General features: G+C 34.1%; 1 protein-coding gene across 1 annotated transcript in view; it reads left to right on the top strand.

The window, feature by feature from the left end:
- LOC126881926 (zinc finger protein 45-like) overlaps positions 1–10,391 on the top strand; it is a 64,026-nt gene extending 53,635 nt beyond the window's left edge. Inside the window, exon 2 of the mRNA XM_050646663.1 lies at positions 8,470–10,391. Coding sequence (XP_050502620.1) covers positions 8,470–9,461 — 992 coding nt within the window. The 3' untranslated portion in view covers positions 9,462–10,391. The remainder of the gene's footprint in view (positions 1–8,469) is intronic.
- Positions 10,392–15,898: the final 5,507 nt, after the last annotated feature.

Here is a 15,898-nt window from a genome sequence, read left to right as displayed (position 1 = left end):
TCTCATCTCTTCTTTTGTAGTACAAATAATTGATTTAGCGGACTGTATTTTTATTAAAACAATACATAATTACAAAAATTATTACAAAATTACGTCTGATGATACCGCATCGAATGTTCGGTTGTTCCCTTCTTTCTTCTTGTCTTACACGACGCGCGCACTTCAGACGGTCGAGAAACGTCACAAATATTTCGCGGAGTTGCCACTTTTCACTTCTTTGTTCATGGAACTGAACGATTAATTTAAATAGGTTATTAAATGGTATGTTAATAAATTTTGTGTTATCCGATAGAATGTTGTTTAATTTTTCTACGTAATTTAAGCGATCTAAAATGACTATTCCGTTGCCTTTATCAGGTCGGATAATGGTAATGTTTTTATTTTTTTGTAAATTACGTAAGGCAATAAATTCTTCTTTAGTGAGGTTTGACTGTGGGGGCTTAAAATAGTTTAAAGAATTCAGTGCTATATCTTTAAGGCGGGCTGTTATGCCATCCAGCGTTATTCCACAGTTAGGTTGTAAACAGGTATTTGGGTGTTGATTGGCATAATTGTGGAGGTGGCGTGCTGTATACTCCATCGGTACTGCGAAGTTCATTTGGTTCATTCTTTGGGGAGCTAAAGCATAATTTAAGCCTTTGGATAAAACACGTTTCTCAGTTTCATTAAGTACATATGTGGAAAAGTTAAAAATTACTTCTTCAGCGGATAAAGATGACTGTCCAGTGAATGATCCTAATAATTTTCTTAGTTTTTTACTGTGTATTAAAGATGTTTTTGTGAGCCGTTTCTTTATGGAACTGTTCCAACAGGATGAAATCCAAAGATAATCAAGAAAAGATATTGAACTTTTAAATATGACGTTTTGTTCTTGGGCTTCTTTTTGGAAATGTTTGGAACGTCGATGGTGTCGGTCGATTTCTTGTTTTATCAGGTCACGTTGAGCTGATCTTCTGGTTCCATAGTTCTAAATAAACTAATTTTATTTACTACATATAATTGTTTAGGTTTTAATAACATAACCTAAATCTTATTTTTTCTTCTTATTATTTTTTTTTGGACTATGGCCTTGACAATTATCCAGTAACCAGGACCATATGATTGGCCAATATAATTAAAAGTGCGAATAAAAGTGCAGAGCGAAGAAACCAGGTGTCGCTTTTCCGAACCAATAGTATATAACTAATGGTAACCACTGAATACATAATTAGTGAAAAAATAATCCTATCATTTATACAAGTAAAAGTTATCCAAGAACATTCAAAAACTGAACGAAACCGAAATAGCCTTCTCTACCTTTCTAATGACAATGTCACTGTCAACCTAATGTTTACATCTGCAGTTTCCATACCAGTGAGAATTTTACTACACGTAATTTGCCGTGTAAAGACAGAAAAGTAGGGATAGCCGTAAAATATTTGCGAATTATGTACCCATAGCCTTAAACACGGGTATATATTAATTATCGTCGGACCGGTGCCAAAATCACGAATATGCATATATGATGTTTTGAGAAAAATGCCTTAAACATTGGGAACAGTGTTAAAAATAGAAATTTCAATTTATGAAACTAACCACTATTGAGAATTTACTTTTATAAAACATTAAAATAATTGACGGTTGAAATTTTGGAAATTTGTAATGTTTTTCCAAAAAATAATGCACATTCGTTGTTTTGGCCTTTCAAAAATTAAAACGTAATATTGTGTTTCGTTAAAACAAATAAAACTATAATATTGAGAAAATGATCTAGTTTTATTAAGAACATAAGTCAATTATAAAAGTTATGGTTTTCGTCATCGTCGGACTGAACAAAATAAAAAAGAAACATCAAAGATTTCTCAAAAAACAAAATATTTTCTGTGTTGAAAAAAAAAAAAAATAAATCATAACCATTTACTCTTCTTAACCCAGATATTACTAAAACTTACCTTCAAATATATTTTAACATTTTTCTTCAAATTTACGTGTTATGTAAGGTAACAAAAACATATTTGTCGTTAAAACAAAATATTTATGTAAAATAAGTAAAAAAAATGCTGTACAAAATATGGTACACCAGGCTTATAACCTACTATTAGGTTTGGGTATAGTAGGGGAAGGGTGGGCAAGTCGACATACTCGAAGGTAAAATCGATTTATTTTGAAAAATGTAAAAGGTAACATGAATTAAAAAGCGCCATAATACAAACAAAACATTCTTTTTTAATATTTATCAAGTGAAAAACAAAATCAGAACTCCATTTTAAAACTGTAAATGTAAAACAAAAAAGAGTCAAAATGTCATCTTGCCCTACCCTAGAGGGCAAGACGGCATATACGTGGATTTATACATAAATTGATCAATTATCAAAACATAATTCGCAAATAAAGTTCTTAGCCTTCATTGATAGTCCTGCACACTCTGCATGAGCCCACATTTTACACATTTCGCAACGTAACCAGCCTTCTTAACATTTGGATAGGCTATATAACTCATTGCAATAGAGGCATGCGCAATCATCGTCGTCGTCCTCATTAAAGAGCTCTTCATAGTCTGATTTATTTTCATAGATTTTAACTGCCGCACTTCGTTCACTTTTTCTTAATTTTCCGGTTCTCTTATCTCGACAATCTTTTTGAGTGTCTTTATCTCCACATTCTAAGGTACCATCAAACACATTTTTCTTTACTGAGTTTTGCTTATTTCCTCTTACCTCTCTCGCTTTCTTAATATTCTGTTGTTCGCGAAGATTCTGGAGGTATGGACTCGTGGTAAGAACATCTTGGTAACTATTGGCCTTTCTTATTCTGGACTTTTTTGCATTTCCCTGAAGAAGAGGTGAAATTTGCAACAAAACGTTTGTGACGTTATTAGCTGAAGACTCTACACGTTCATGTGGCTTTGTAGTTACTGTTGTAGATGACTGCGGATCTTCTTCATTCAAATGTTCTGCTGCAGCGAAACATGCACCCGGATTAAGGGATTCAGTGTTTGCATTATCGGCCTCAAGTGGTACGTCAGTTACTGTGCTGGGCAAATACATGTATTCTGGAAATATATCCGGGTTGAAAGGTGAGATCCCTGTTGCTTTGAATTCGCTTAAAGCTATCGTTGGTATTGCGGTTTTATTGTAGGCGGAAGAAAAAAGCGAGGCGACCTGATAAAGAGTGATGACACGACTCGGATTTTCCTTCAACCATTGAGTTGCTGCTGCATCGTAGTAGTTACTTAGTGGCCCGAAAAAGCACACATCGAGAGGTTGGAGACGATGTGTGCAATGTGAAGGCAAGCAAAATAGCACCACTGAATTGTTTTTTGCAAGTTCCAATGCTTCTAAATTTTTGTGGCTGACATGCCCGTCTAAAATTAGCAGGGCTTTGTTTTTGGTGTTCGGTCGAACATGTTTAATAAAGTGTTCCATTCACTTTAAAAATAGTTCCCCGGTCATGTAACCTGATTCATTGTACAAACATAAAGTCCCAAGGGGCGCTCCGTCGTATAATGTTAGATTGAATTTCTTCCGAGGAAAAATTATAGCAGGTGGAATATAAGTTCCCCCTGAACTCATTCACGCTACTACAGTTGAATGTACTCCCCTTTCCCCGCTGGTGATAGCACCCACTTGTTTCTTTCTTTTTAGCGCAAAAATTTTAGAAGTATTTTGTACAGTTGTCAACCTTGACTCGTCCATGTTAAAAATCATACTTTTGTCGATTTCTTCATTATTTATTACGTTGCGTAGATTTTTAAAAAAGGTCTTTATTTGTGGTTTGTTAAAACTTTCAGCGCGTGCCATTGATGTTGCCTCTGGCTGACGTAAAGATATATTCGGATGCCTTAGTCGAAAAGAGCGTAGCCAACCTTTGCCTGCCATTTTTTTCGTGTTATTGAATTGATGTTTTAACTTCATTCTCAATGCAAATTCATATGCCAAAATGCGGACATCTACGGTCGTTAAGCCAAAAAATCTGGCTTCCAGTGCTAGCATATACTCCACTAGAGCCTCTTCTAGTTCTCGATTTAAGGTTGTTTCATGTCTGCCAAGATGCTTTCTTGTACCAACTGCTATTTTATTTCGATCCATGGCACGGCGGCGAAGTGTTGCCTGGGGCACTTGGTAATACCTGCTAGCCTATAACCAACCCATGCGCTTTTCCGCTACAGCCTGCAACGCTCGCTCCATGTTCTTCTCATTCCATGCCCCTCTATTGGTTTTTCTTTTATAATTAGAAACCATCTGTAAATAAAAACAGCAGTTGCAAATTTTAGGTCATAAAGGCCAAGGGCGGATCTATGGTGGGACGGGGGAGGAGCAATGGGGATAATTATTCCCACAGACAGGTCCCACCATAATTTAAATGAATGGAAAAAACTGGATATAAATATTATAGGTAAGAGCTTAAAAATATACTAAAAAATTTATAGGTACCCATGTTTTTACTTCTATATTAATAGCAAGTGCCCAAAACATTAGTTGAGCATTTTATTTTAAAGGAGTTGTGGATAAAAGTTGGGCCCAGAGTTTTTTTACCCTCCCCCAGAAATATTTCATAGATCCGTCCTTTAGAGGGCAAGATGACACAGCTATATTTCAACTTGCCCGCTAGCTCGGTGATCATAACGTGAAAGCATGGTCGGATAAAATATAACCCTAAGAGCAGTTGCAATATCCTAAGGTAAAGATTAGGAACGCCCTTTTTATCTCCAAAATAAATCACGACAAGAAATGCTACGATGGCATAAATATATAACGAAACATATGGTACTTACATTGGACCAAGATACAACAATGACACAAAAACGTAAATATTTTTTTAAACGTACGGAGCATCCGCACCCAAAGACTATCAAACGATTACTGTGAAGGAGTAGATTCTAACGATCGTACGGACTGAACGAATAATGGACTAGTTTTCGTGGTGGGGGCAGTGTGTCGTCTTGCCCGGCTATGTCAACTTGCCCACCCTTCCCCTATATAACAAAACATTTGAAATTTAAGCATACGTTGCATTTTGAACACCTTATTTATGAAATATTATAGCACAAATCATACTATCGACTTCTTTTTTCCTGTGGAATCACCAATTGGTCTAGTAGTCTAGTCGATCATAGCAAATTTAGACGTTTTCATTGGCAAATGGACTATCTAATCTAAATTAGCGTCTTCTAAATTATAGCTGATCCAAGTTTGTAAGTAAGGGCATCTGTCTAAGCTTAAAGTCGATTTATAAGATCCCTTTCACGTTGCCAAAACATTCTCCTCCAAGGAATGTTAAATAATAATTAATAATAAATTAATAACCACTCAATAGTAGAGTTCCCAGAGAAGCTTTGACCTCATACTCCCGAACTTCTTTTTGGCGATCCTTATGTGAAGCATATCGATTAGTTGCTAACGGTGTAAGCTTTAGTATAAGTTACTTATCAACGAAAAGAGAAAAAACATTCAGCGGAACGCTTAGAATCATATTTTGGAAGTTCCGTTTTCACCAATACATTGACCATCTCTCTGCATGTTTTCTTTTACCTAGTGATATGTATTTTTTCTTTGATCCTTTACCTGTCCATTTATCTCTCAGTTCTTTGAATGGAATGTGTTATTGATAATCGGGTAACAATATGCCTTCGTCATTATTTTGCACATATATTTGAGAACGAGGTTATAATTGCGAGCCAGGTAAATTATCCATTGCCTTTATATCTCTATCATCAGTCTTCGTCTGTTAGGGCATCACATGCATTTACTGAAGACTCCAAAGCAATACTGTCTACAATTGCTACTAAATTTTCATGATTCTTCACCATACCAAGCGCATTCTCCAGCGAAAAGTCCCTAATAATAAATAGTATGGTATTTTCCTGGCGTGCAATATTTTGTACGCTAAAATGAAATAGGCCAACGCATATTGTAGAAAAAAAATTTAATCAATTTCCAAATCTAAATAGAAATATATCCGTACCTCAGAGCAAAACTGTATTAAGTCCAAAATTTCAGTTTCCTACTTTTTTAGTAGTTTTTAGAGTCTTTATGACTCTAGATATTTCTCAATCTATCGTTAGATGTTCACTTGAAAAAATGCAAACAAATGGAGTTTTAGAATGTGACAAAAGAGGAAAGCAGCCATATAAAAATAAAGTAAAGAATGATGTAAAGGATGGGATTCATGGGCATATAATGGCCTATACATATGAAGAATCACATAGTCAAAGAAGGACGGCGAACAAATATTTAGGAGGTCACTAAAATATTTATACAATGTTTAGGAAGTTTAAGGAAGAATGAGATTTGAAAAAAATTCCTTCGGACGAAGTAGACAAAGAATGGTTTTACAATCACATTTTTAATACAGAATTTAATTAATCGTTCGTTGTTCCTTCAAAAGACACTTGTGATAAATGTGATGAATTTCCAATCAATCTGAGAGTCAACGTCTGAAGCTGAATGAGAAACATTACAAGTGATGGTACAAATTGAAACATATAGACAAGGAGATGTCCATCAATAGCCCTGGACAAAAAGTTTTAATGATAGATTTACAAAAATGTCTTCCTTGCCCAAAGCTAACTGATCCTCAAAATTTTTACAGTCTAAAAATCTGGTGTTTTAATTACACAATTTATGATTAAACGGAAAAACAGGCAAACTGTCTAATGTGGGATGAATCAATTGCTAGTTGAGGTGGAAGCGAAATGGCCCCATGCTTGGTCCAATACATTCATTCATTACCTCAAAGCACAACTTCTATTGTTATTTGGACAAATAATTGCTCATCCCAAAACCAGAACTTACAAATGATTATAATGTGCTACTTTTATCCACTTTCGAGATATCCACATATAAAATAAATCACCGACAAATTCATTTTGCGAAGACATACGCACATGAAGGTGGACAATATACACTCAGTTATATAACGAGAGGCTAAAAAATTCCCTTATTTTCAAATTATTATCTACTCCATTGGATTGGTTACAGTTAGGTAAAATTTTCGGAAAAAAACAAGTGTTTTAAAGTGTATGAAATGGCAATTTCTATTTTTAAAGACTAATAAACTGCAATTCTTGCGATTCGCCGTTTCAAAATAAAGATAAAACTGAGAATAATAAAAAAAAATGAATTTCACAAACAGGACACATGTATGTAATTCAGAATTCAGACAAGAAAATCCTGGGATTCTGTACTTTAAAACAGAGTTCGATTTGGAATTTAAGAGTGTAGACTTGACCCAACAGTTGGTAGAAGAAATCATCAATCTGTAGAAGATTCTCTGATTTCGTTAAGAGACACCCACCTTAAATCCGATAAGTACTAAAAAATTCAATGATCTGCTAAAGTGGGTTCCAGCGTGGATTCACGATTTTTTCAGACTCTAGTGAGTGCATAAAGACACAATTCAAATTACTGTTAAGTATAGTGCCAGTAGGCCTGCATTTGTTAAGTTTTCAATTATTTTTTATGTACTTCAAAAAAGTTATGTTAATTTTTTTAGTTAATAAAAATACAGTTGCGTTACAACCTTTTTCATTTTTTTTTAATTCGAATTTTTAAGTAGTTTTTTAGTACTCGTATCGTATTAATGGTTTTGTTACAAATCGTCCGTATAATATTTTTAGTTCTTTATACCCAAACATTTCCTTAATTTTGTAAAATAGGTATGATATTTTTCGTAATAGAGCTCCGTCTTTGCCATAGGATAGATAGCAAAATTAATATTAAGTCACAGTCAAAAATTTATTTTTCAGAGTGAAAATGTATTAAGTCCATTTTTTTTCCAAAATCAGTCATTTTCAAAAAAATTTCTTTTTAGTGGTAAAAAGAACAATGATCATTATTCACATTTATAAGAATTTGCTAGATAAAATTTAATGTATTAAATGGAAAATGTTACAAAACACTACAAATAATTTTTATTTTTGCTCTCCTGAAAAATTTACATTTTGTGACTTAATACACTTTTGTTCTGAGGTACGGATGTACGTGTTCTCTACCGGTATGTACAAAAATATATGTATTTTCTGTATAAATATAACAAATATTTAATTATTTAGCAAGTCGTTTTCCAAATTCAGCCGTGTTATAAAACTTATAATCTTTATCACAAAATTATCGCCAAATTCAAATCGCCAAAGTGAGCAATTCACAACTACACCTTATGGTTATTTAAGACTTACATACTTAAATTATTTAAGCTAATACCAAGATAAAGAATGTGCATATATTAGGTACAAATCAAAACATGTTTATGGTGTACAATTTATTGTACCTCAGGCACATCTGGGTTAAAAACTTAAATAAAACAATAACGTTCAATCTTCTTCAGTGCCGGATTCTTCACCAATATCGGGTTCCGGTAGATTGTCCCTCACCGTTTGATTTTTTTAAGGAGCCATAAATAGTGGCAACCTCTTGGTATTTTCACATACTTGCACATTTTATCCAAATCCTCTTACCTTCCAGCAGTTTTATAGTTTGATTTTTATTTTAGGGTTACGTCAGAACAAGAATAAAACGAAATCCAAAAGATCGTTGGTAACACACACTGGAGAAAAGCGTTATAAGTGCCAAATTTGTTTCAAACAATTTACTCGAGATGGACATTTGAAAATTCACTTAAGGGTACACACTGGAGAAAAGCCTTACAAGTGCGAAATATGTTTTAAGAAATTTAGTCGACATGATCATTTAAAAACGCATTTAAGGATACACACTGGAGAAAAACCTCATAAGTGTCACATTTGTTTTAAGCAATATAGCCACGAGAGAAGTTTGAAAGAGCATTTACGGGTACACAGTGGAGAAAAGCCTTATAAGTGCGAAATTTGTTTTAAGCAATTTTGGCAAGGTCGTAATTTGAAAATTCATTTAAGGATACACACTGCAGAAAAGCCTTATGAGTGCGACATTTGTTTTAAGCAATTTAGGGAAGTACAAAATTTGAAAAGGCATTTAAGGATACACACTGCAGAAAAGCCTTACAAGTGTGAAATTTGTTTTAAGCAATTTAATCAAGAGGGAAATTTGAAAAATCATTTAAAGGTACACACTGGAGAAAAGCCTTACAAGTGTGATATTTGTTCAAAGCAATTTAGTCAAAATAATCATTTAAGAACGCATTTAAGTGTACACACTGGAGAAAAGCGTTACACGTGCGAAATTTGTACTAAGCAATTTAGTGAAGGTCGTAATTTGAAAATTCATTTAAGGATACACACTGGAGAAAAGCCTTATGAGTGTGAAATTTGTTTTAAGCAATTTAGTCAAGAGGGAAGTTTGAAAACGCATTTAAAGTTACACACTGGAGAGAAGCCTTACAAGTGTGAGATTTGTTCAAAGCAATTTAGTCAAGATGGCAATTTAAAAAGACATTTAAGAATACACACTGAAAAAAAGCCTAAGTGTAACATTTGTTTTAAGCAATTTACTCAAAATGGAAGTTTAAAAAATCATTTGAGGGTACATACTGGAGAAAAGCAGTAGACATATGAAATTTGTTTTAAGCAGTAACTTGAGAAAGTTCATTAAAGCGTCATAAAATAACACAGTTGTATCTCAATTTACCTACACACACAACTCCGAGTCGTATCCTGCTCACACAAATACACTTATACTGAAAAAAATAAAACTAAGAAAGGTGGCAGCTCACTAGGCACCCATAAGATAAAACAACTTGTAATAGAGCTTGCAGATTACTCAAAAGAAACTTGATCCAACATAAAGACAATGAAATCAACAATTATTTAAAGAACCTCTCACCTGCAGATGATACAAATTATTCTCTGTGGAAACTAACAAAAAAACTTAAAAAACCGGTATGGCTATTATATGCAGCACAAATATGGGGAACAGTATGAACACCAACATCCAAAAACTTCAACGATCCCAATCAAACGTATTGCGCTAGATCTGCAATACTTCTTGGTATGTTACGAACCACAGATTACACCACGACCTACAGCTACCAACTGTTAGCGAAGCAATAATATCTGCTGTAAATCCTACATAAAAGACCAGAATATCCTGCCATCCAAATCCGCTCGCCACGGACCTGCTCAACATTTCACATGAAAGAAGATTGAAAAGACCTGACCCTTTGGACCTCTAGTACATCTGGAGAAACAGAGTGCAGTCTCATAGTGCGGTAAAATAATCATGTTTTAGTTTCAGTGAATTTTTAAACTTTTTTTGTATTTTTATTGATGTTTTTTTAGACTTTTAATTATCATCTTTATTGTCTGAACTGTCCACTACCTATACTAAACTTTACTGTGTATTATGTTCCAAGTAAATTGTTATGTATTATTTTAAAATTATAATCTTATATGTCTTACTGATGGGTGCTCGCCACTGGGCGGCTTCCCTATATGTTATCTTTAGATTGCAATAAACATTAAAAAATGTTAAAAAAAATTATACAAATACGTGAAAACCTATGTTTTGCTACCTAGTACTAACGAGTTAGGATGACAAAATACTAAAGGTTGATTCACATAATAGCTCAGGTCACGCTCAGCTTAAGGTTCGGTCAAGTATTCTTACACACATCTTGAATCATGCTATTCGCACTAAACAACGAACAACGCTCACATTCCGTCCCGCTCTTTCGACAGCGGTGATTCTCCAGGAGAATATAGTTTGATCGTGACTTGACCTGAGTCATTGATTAATAACTACTAGCGGAATATTTATAATCAATGGAATATTTATAATCAATGCCTGAGTGTAGCGAAGCGGCAGGCAGTGTTCCCAGACCTACTGAAAAATCAGTAGACCTAGTGTTCTCGATCCTCGTCTACTGATCTACTGATGGAATCCTTAAAGGTAGAATTCCGCACCAAGCGACCGAGACAGGAGACCGCGACAGGCGACAGATAGGCGAGGTCTCCCCACCACTGCTCTCAATGCAATTATATCAGGGTAGTTCTGCAGACGGCGACCAACTATAGCCTATCGCGACCTGTCTGTCTCCTGTCGCGGTCTCCTGTCTTGGTCGCTTGGTGCGGAATTCTACCTTAAGAGTCCGCGCAAACTGCAGACTTTTTAGTCGGGTTGGGCTGTTAGTGCGCACACCGAGCCAACTTAACAGTGGGGTTGGTGAAGGGGCGCAGACTAGCAACAAATATCGGCCAACTATTCTCGAACGATTACTAGTTCGTATTTGACTGTTGAAGTGAGTGGTTGCATAATGAAAAAATTGTCCAGAAATGTGATTATTGCTCTCGTACAACGGAGGAGGAAAATTAGGAAAAGATTCCGAGAGTATTGGGTGCATCCAATTTATATTTATACTAATACAAAAAATAATTTTTGAATTAAATTAATTGACGCAAAAAGAAGAATGTATGTAGTTTATTTAACTCAAAGTACATTGTACTGCTGTCACAAAGTAAAAAAAATGTATATTTTACAAATAAACATTTCTTTTCACTTAAATTAAATCTCAAACAGCCTCCCCTCTTGTCTCTTGACAGTTTGAACATTTAGTGTAAGCGAAAAGCAATGTTTATTTACGAAATAATTTTTTTTTCTATTTTGGCAGCAATAGAATTTATTTTTATTTTAAGTTAAATAAATTAAATACATTCTTCCTTTTTCGTCACTTAATTTAATCCAAAAATAATTTGTTTGGCCCCCTGTATAAATAATTATGTTAATGTTAATATTACTGAATAGAGAATTTAACACCCTTTCAAATAAGCTACCACACGACCCCAATCCCCGTTTAAAAAAATCATTGATTACGTTATCACGATAGATGACGTCACTAGTATGAAATATCTGCCAAAAAATTGTAATTTAAAAATAAAAATCGACCTGTTTCGGGATTTTTCTCCAAAATCGTTCATTTTAGAGAAAATTAATTTATTCCATAATTTTGCCCCTCTCGTATATTATGTATTCATTACTGTACCACATATTATTTGTAATTATTCACTATTCATGGGCTAATTAATGAGCGTTATATTTCTTTATTATACCTACTGTTTATTGCTAAACAAAAAAACAGAAACTTACAACAATCTTTTTTATTTGTTAAAATCTGAAATTTTTAAAACTCTCGAAATTGAGTTTAATCCTAGTAAAGTTTTTGTAGATTTTGAAAAGGCTTTATATACATAATGCAATCATTCAAATGTGTCCGAACACTGAAATACAGTTGAGTCCACGAGTCTTTACCCGTGCGTCATCATTTAAAGCATACGAAAAAGTCGATGATAAGTCGGAAATTGAAATTTACTAAACGCAACCGCAAGTGACAGTAAGTAGCTACTGCTCCTATTACGGGTTAAAATTTGACTTATCAAATATGTTTTTTATTTCGCCAGGTATTAATGACGCACGGGTAAAGTCTCGTATACTCAACTGTACATGATTGTAGATTTCACCTACACCAAACTTGGTGTAGAAAAATTCAGTCTCTTGATTTAACATCAGAATATACCAATGATTCTGAAGTAGGCAAGTGGCTCAAACATACTTTTGGTTTTACATTATATAAAACCAGAAGACGTATCAGATTGTTTTGTGTTTGATTTAATGTCATGCAAACCAGAAAATGAAATTTTTTGATTATTGCAGTTTGCAAGTTTGTATATTGCAAAACCTATCAAAGATAAAGATGTTAAGCTAAGAAAAATCTAGAAAATTTATTAATAAGTTATCGGTCTAATCAAATGACTCTAATGGATTTTGTAACGTGTGTCTCTTATTATAGTAAATATTAAATAAATAATAATTTATATGTTTTGCACAATATCTATGTATATTATAAACTATTATTATAATGTAAGAAAATATGTCTTTTATTCGGATTTCGGATGCTTTCATAATAATCATTTTTAAATTACATCTATATTTTTATTTTATTACCTGAGTGAGTTGGTGAGGAAAATACCTACCGGATTAATACAAACCCTTAAGTTTGGTGAGGAAAATACCTGTCGGAATATATGGTTTTACTGGTTGGTGAGGAATTTACCTCCGCCCCGGCGTAGTTAACCAATACTGATTAACCTTTAACTACACGCGCTGGCGTACTTTGTACGCCAGATATAAGAATTCTACTGCAAATATATTTAAAAATTTAATTTTTGACCTTGTTTATCTCTCTAACCTATCACTGGAATGTGCTTTACAATTTGGTTTTAGTTTCGTTATAATCGGCTTTCTGGGAAGATCGTAATTTACAGTTTATTATTTGTTGTTTCCGGTGGCGGACAATATACGCCACGATTATATTAATATAAGTAGTAATATAAGTACATATTTCAATTGTTTTTTAGTCATTATGACACAAAATATGTTTTTCTTTATAAACAATACTTTTTCTCCTGTAAAAAATCACATTTCAAAAAATTTTTTATTAGAAATTTTATTTATCATGGAATCCAGTAATTCCATGATTCCAGTTATAAATCCCAATTGGCTTACTGAGAAGGAACTCCAAGTATTCACTGATGTCGAATAAGGTTTATAACAAGCAAGTAAGTGTATTTTTTCAAAAAAAAAAATAAACAAATCTGCTGTTTTTAAGTGTATTTTCTTGTGGCGTATAAAGTACGCCACGCGTGTAGTTATGTTATAACTTGATGCGCGGGTAGTTAAAGGTTAAACAGTTGGGCAACTTTTTAGTTTGAATGCAATCGGGAAGCCCATCAAACTTTTTTGTCGGCCGAGACTAAATTGGTGTAATGTGCGCATCTGTATACCTCTCTGTACTCATTAAAAAGCCGACTAAACTATCGGCCGATAAAAAGTCTGCATTCTGCGTGGTTCCTAAACCTACTGAAATACTGAAAATTACCAAAATACTGAAAATCATCGTATTTTAATAGAGGGATTCGGTAAATCTAACGAAAAATCGGTTGAATCCACCGATTTTTTGAGGCATCTGGTTGCCTTCCCCCCTAATCCTACTGAATTCTACTGATTTTTCGGGGCGACATCTAGTTGTCTATGTATACACTAAATTAGTCTACCACCGGCTGAATCTACCGAATTCTACCGATTTGTTGAGGCAACTGATTATACTGAAATTACTGATTTTTCTAGACAACACCTACTGATAGTCAGAAAAATCATCTGGGAACACTGGCGGCAGGCTGCAGGGCAGTGCAGAGTGCAGGGTAGTATAAATTAGTAACGGTCAGGTGAAGGTACGATTTTCGCAGCTTGACGGATTATTTCAATACAAAATCACATACATATGGTACAATTTTAACTATGTATGTAACCTTAAGTATACAGCTAACGTCTCTACTAGAGCAATATACTTACTGAAAGAGGTACCAATTCTGTTTTCTCAAGTCGGCCGAAATTTTATTTAAAATTTAATAAAATGCATATTTGCGTGTTACATATGAATTCATGGTCAAAAATAGATGCATTATATTTTAGTCTTTAGAGAACTAGCGCAAAGTCAAGAAAATTTAAGAGGTCCGATAGAAAATGTACATGAAAATGTTTTCATAGCATAGGTTTTGGACAGAACGCCCTGTATTACGCCTAGCTCTACAGCTATGTCCCTCTGAGAACATTACTTTCTCCACAACAGCAATAATCTTTCCTCGTTGTAAGTTCTATAACCCCACATCAGGCTTATTTTCGTTTTTGGACGCAAAAGTTAGTTTATTTATTTTCGTTCAATTTGCAACTCAAGCAAATAACCTATACCGTACCGAGCAGTACTATCCGATTGTCTTAATATTTGTTTATTTTCAATAAAAACCTTTATTCTTCGCAACAATAACAAGTTTTTTCAAAAGAAATAAATGTTACTTTGAAATACATGGTGATTCCATATAAGTTTGGGTGTGTGTATATAAAAGACATGGATAAGTTTCCTTAATTTTCCTATTCAATTTATTAGGTTGAATTTGTCTGTCGGTAGTTTTCATGTCAGTTAATGTATTTTTTGTTTCAACAATTTCTCTTTAATTCTGGACCGTATTACGGGGCGAATTCCCTTATTCCCGCTTCCACCCGTAGATCCGCCCCTTTTCAGTAGTTTTCTAATGATAAGGCAAATTTGCAGTTATGCTGCACTGGCGAAGCGTCCATGTAACCACTGTTACCATTGGTAACAGTTAAAAATCTTGCAAATAAATATTTTATGACTACTATCTACTAGCCTTCTCCAACTGATTATCCAAAGGAAGGTAAATGGTAAAAGAGGACCGGGAAAAAGACGCATTTCCTGGCTTCAAAATTTACGAAAGGGGTATAACCCGACTACCACTGAACTGTTCCGCGCTGCGGTAAACAAAGTCAAAATAGCCATGATGATCGCCCACATCCGGAACGGATAGGCACTTTAAGAAGAAGATGATTACTATGAAATAATTCCATTTATATTTTTTACCAACAGAAATATTTGTTAATAGTACCTAATTCAGTAAATAGTGCAATAGCCAACTAGACGCACGAAAATATTGGCGAGATATGTGAATCCATTGCACGATATTATATGCTGTTACCAATTATGGCAGTGGTAACGCGGAGGAATCTCGCTATCGCTCGGGACTAGCTCGTTTTTGAAAATATTGAAGGAGCGACGGCTCTAGAGACGGCGCGCGGGCACGCTGTGTATATCAGTATTGTAACCATTTTGAGGATTGATTGGTAACGTCAGTTTAGTACCTATTACAGATTACAGTGTGCGTGCATTTAAACATGGAAGAGTGTTGCTACGTATTGCGTAATTGATCAACTACGTGAAACGTCATTCTCCTTGTATATTTTTTTTATATATAATTTTGAAGAAAAAAATGATATTGAAAATGGAAGAATTAAAATATAAACAATAGTTTTTAAAATATGTTTTTTTCCTACTTGTTCATTTTTTTATGTTAATTTTATGGTAGAATAATATTGTTCTGAAGCTATTTCCTTGTGGCATTTTAATGATTAATTATTTA

The sequence above is a fragment of the Diabrotica virgifera genome, chromosome 3 (assembly GCF_917563875.1).
Source record: "Diabrotica virgifera virgifera chromosome 3, PGI_DIABVI_V3a".
In the NCBI taxonomy this organism is placed as follows: domain Eukaryota; kingdom Metazoa; phylum Arthropoda; class Insecta; order Coleoptera; family Chrysomelidae; genus Diabrotica; species Diabrotica virgifera.
Note: the sequence above shows the minus strand (reverse complement) of the source record. Positions and strands in the feature narration are given on the sequence as shown.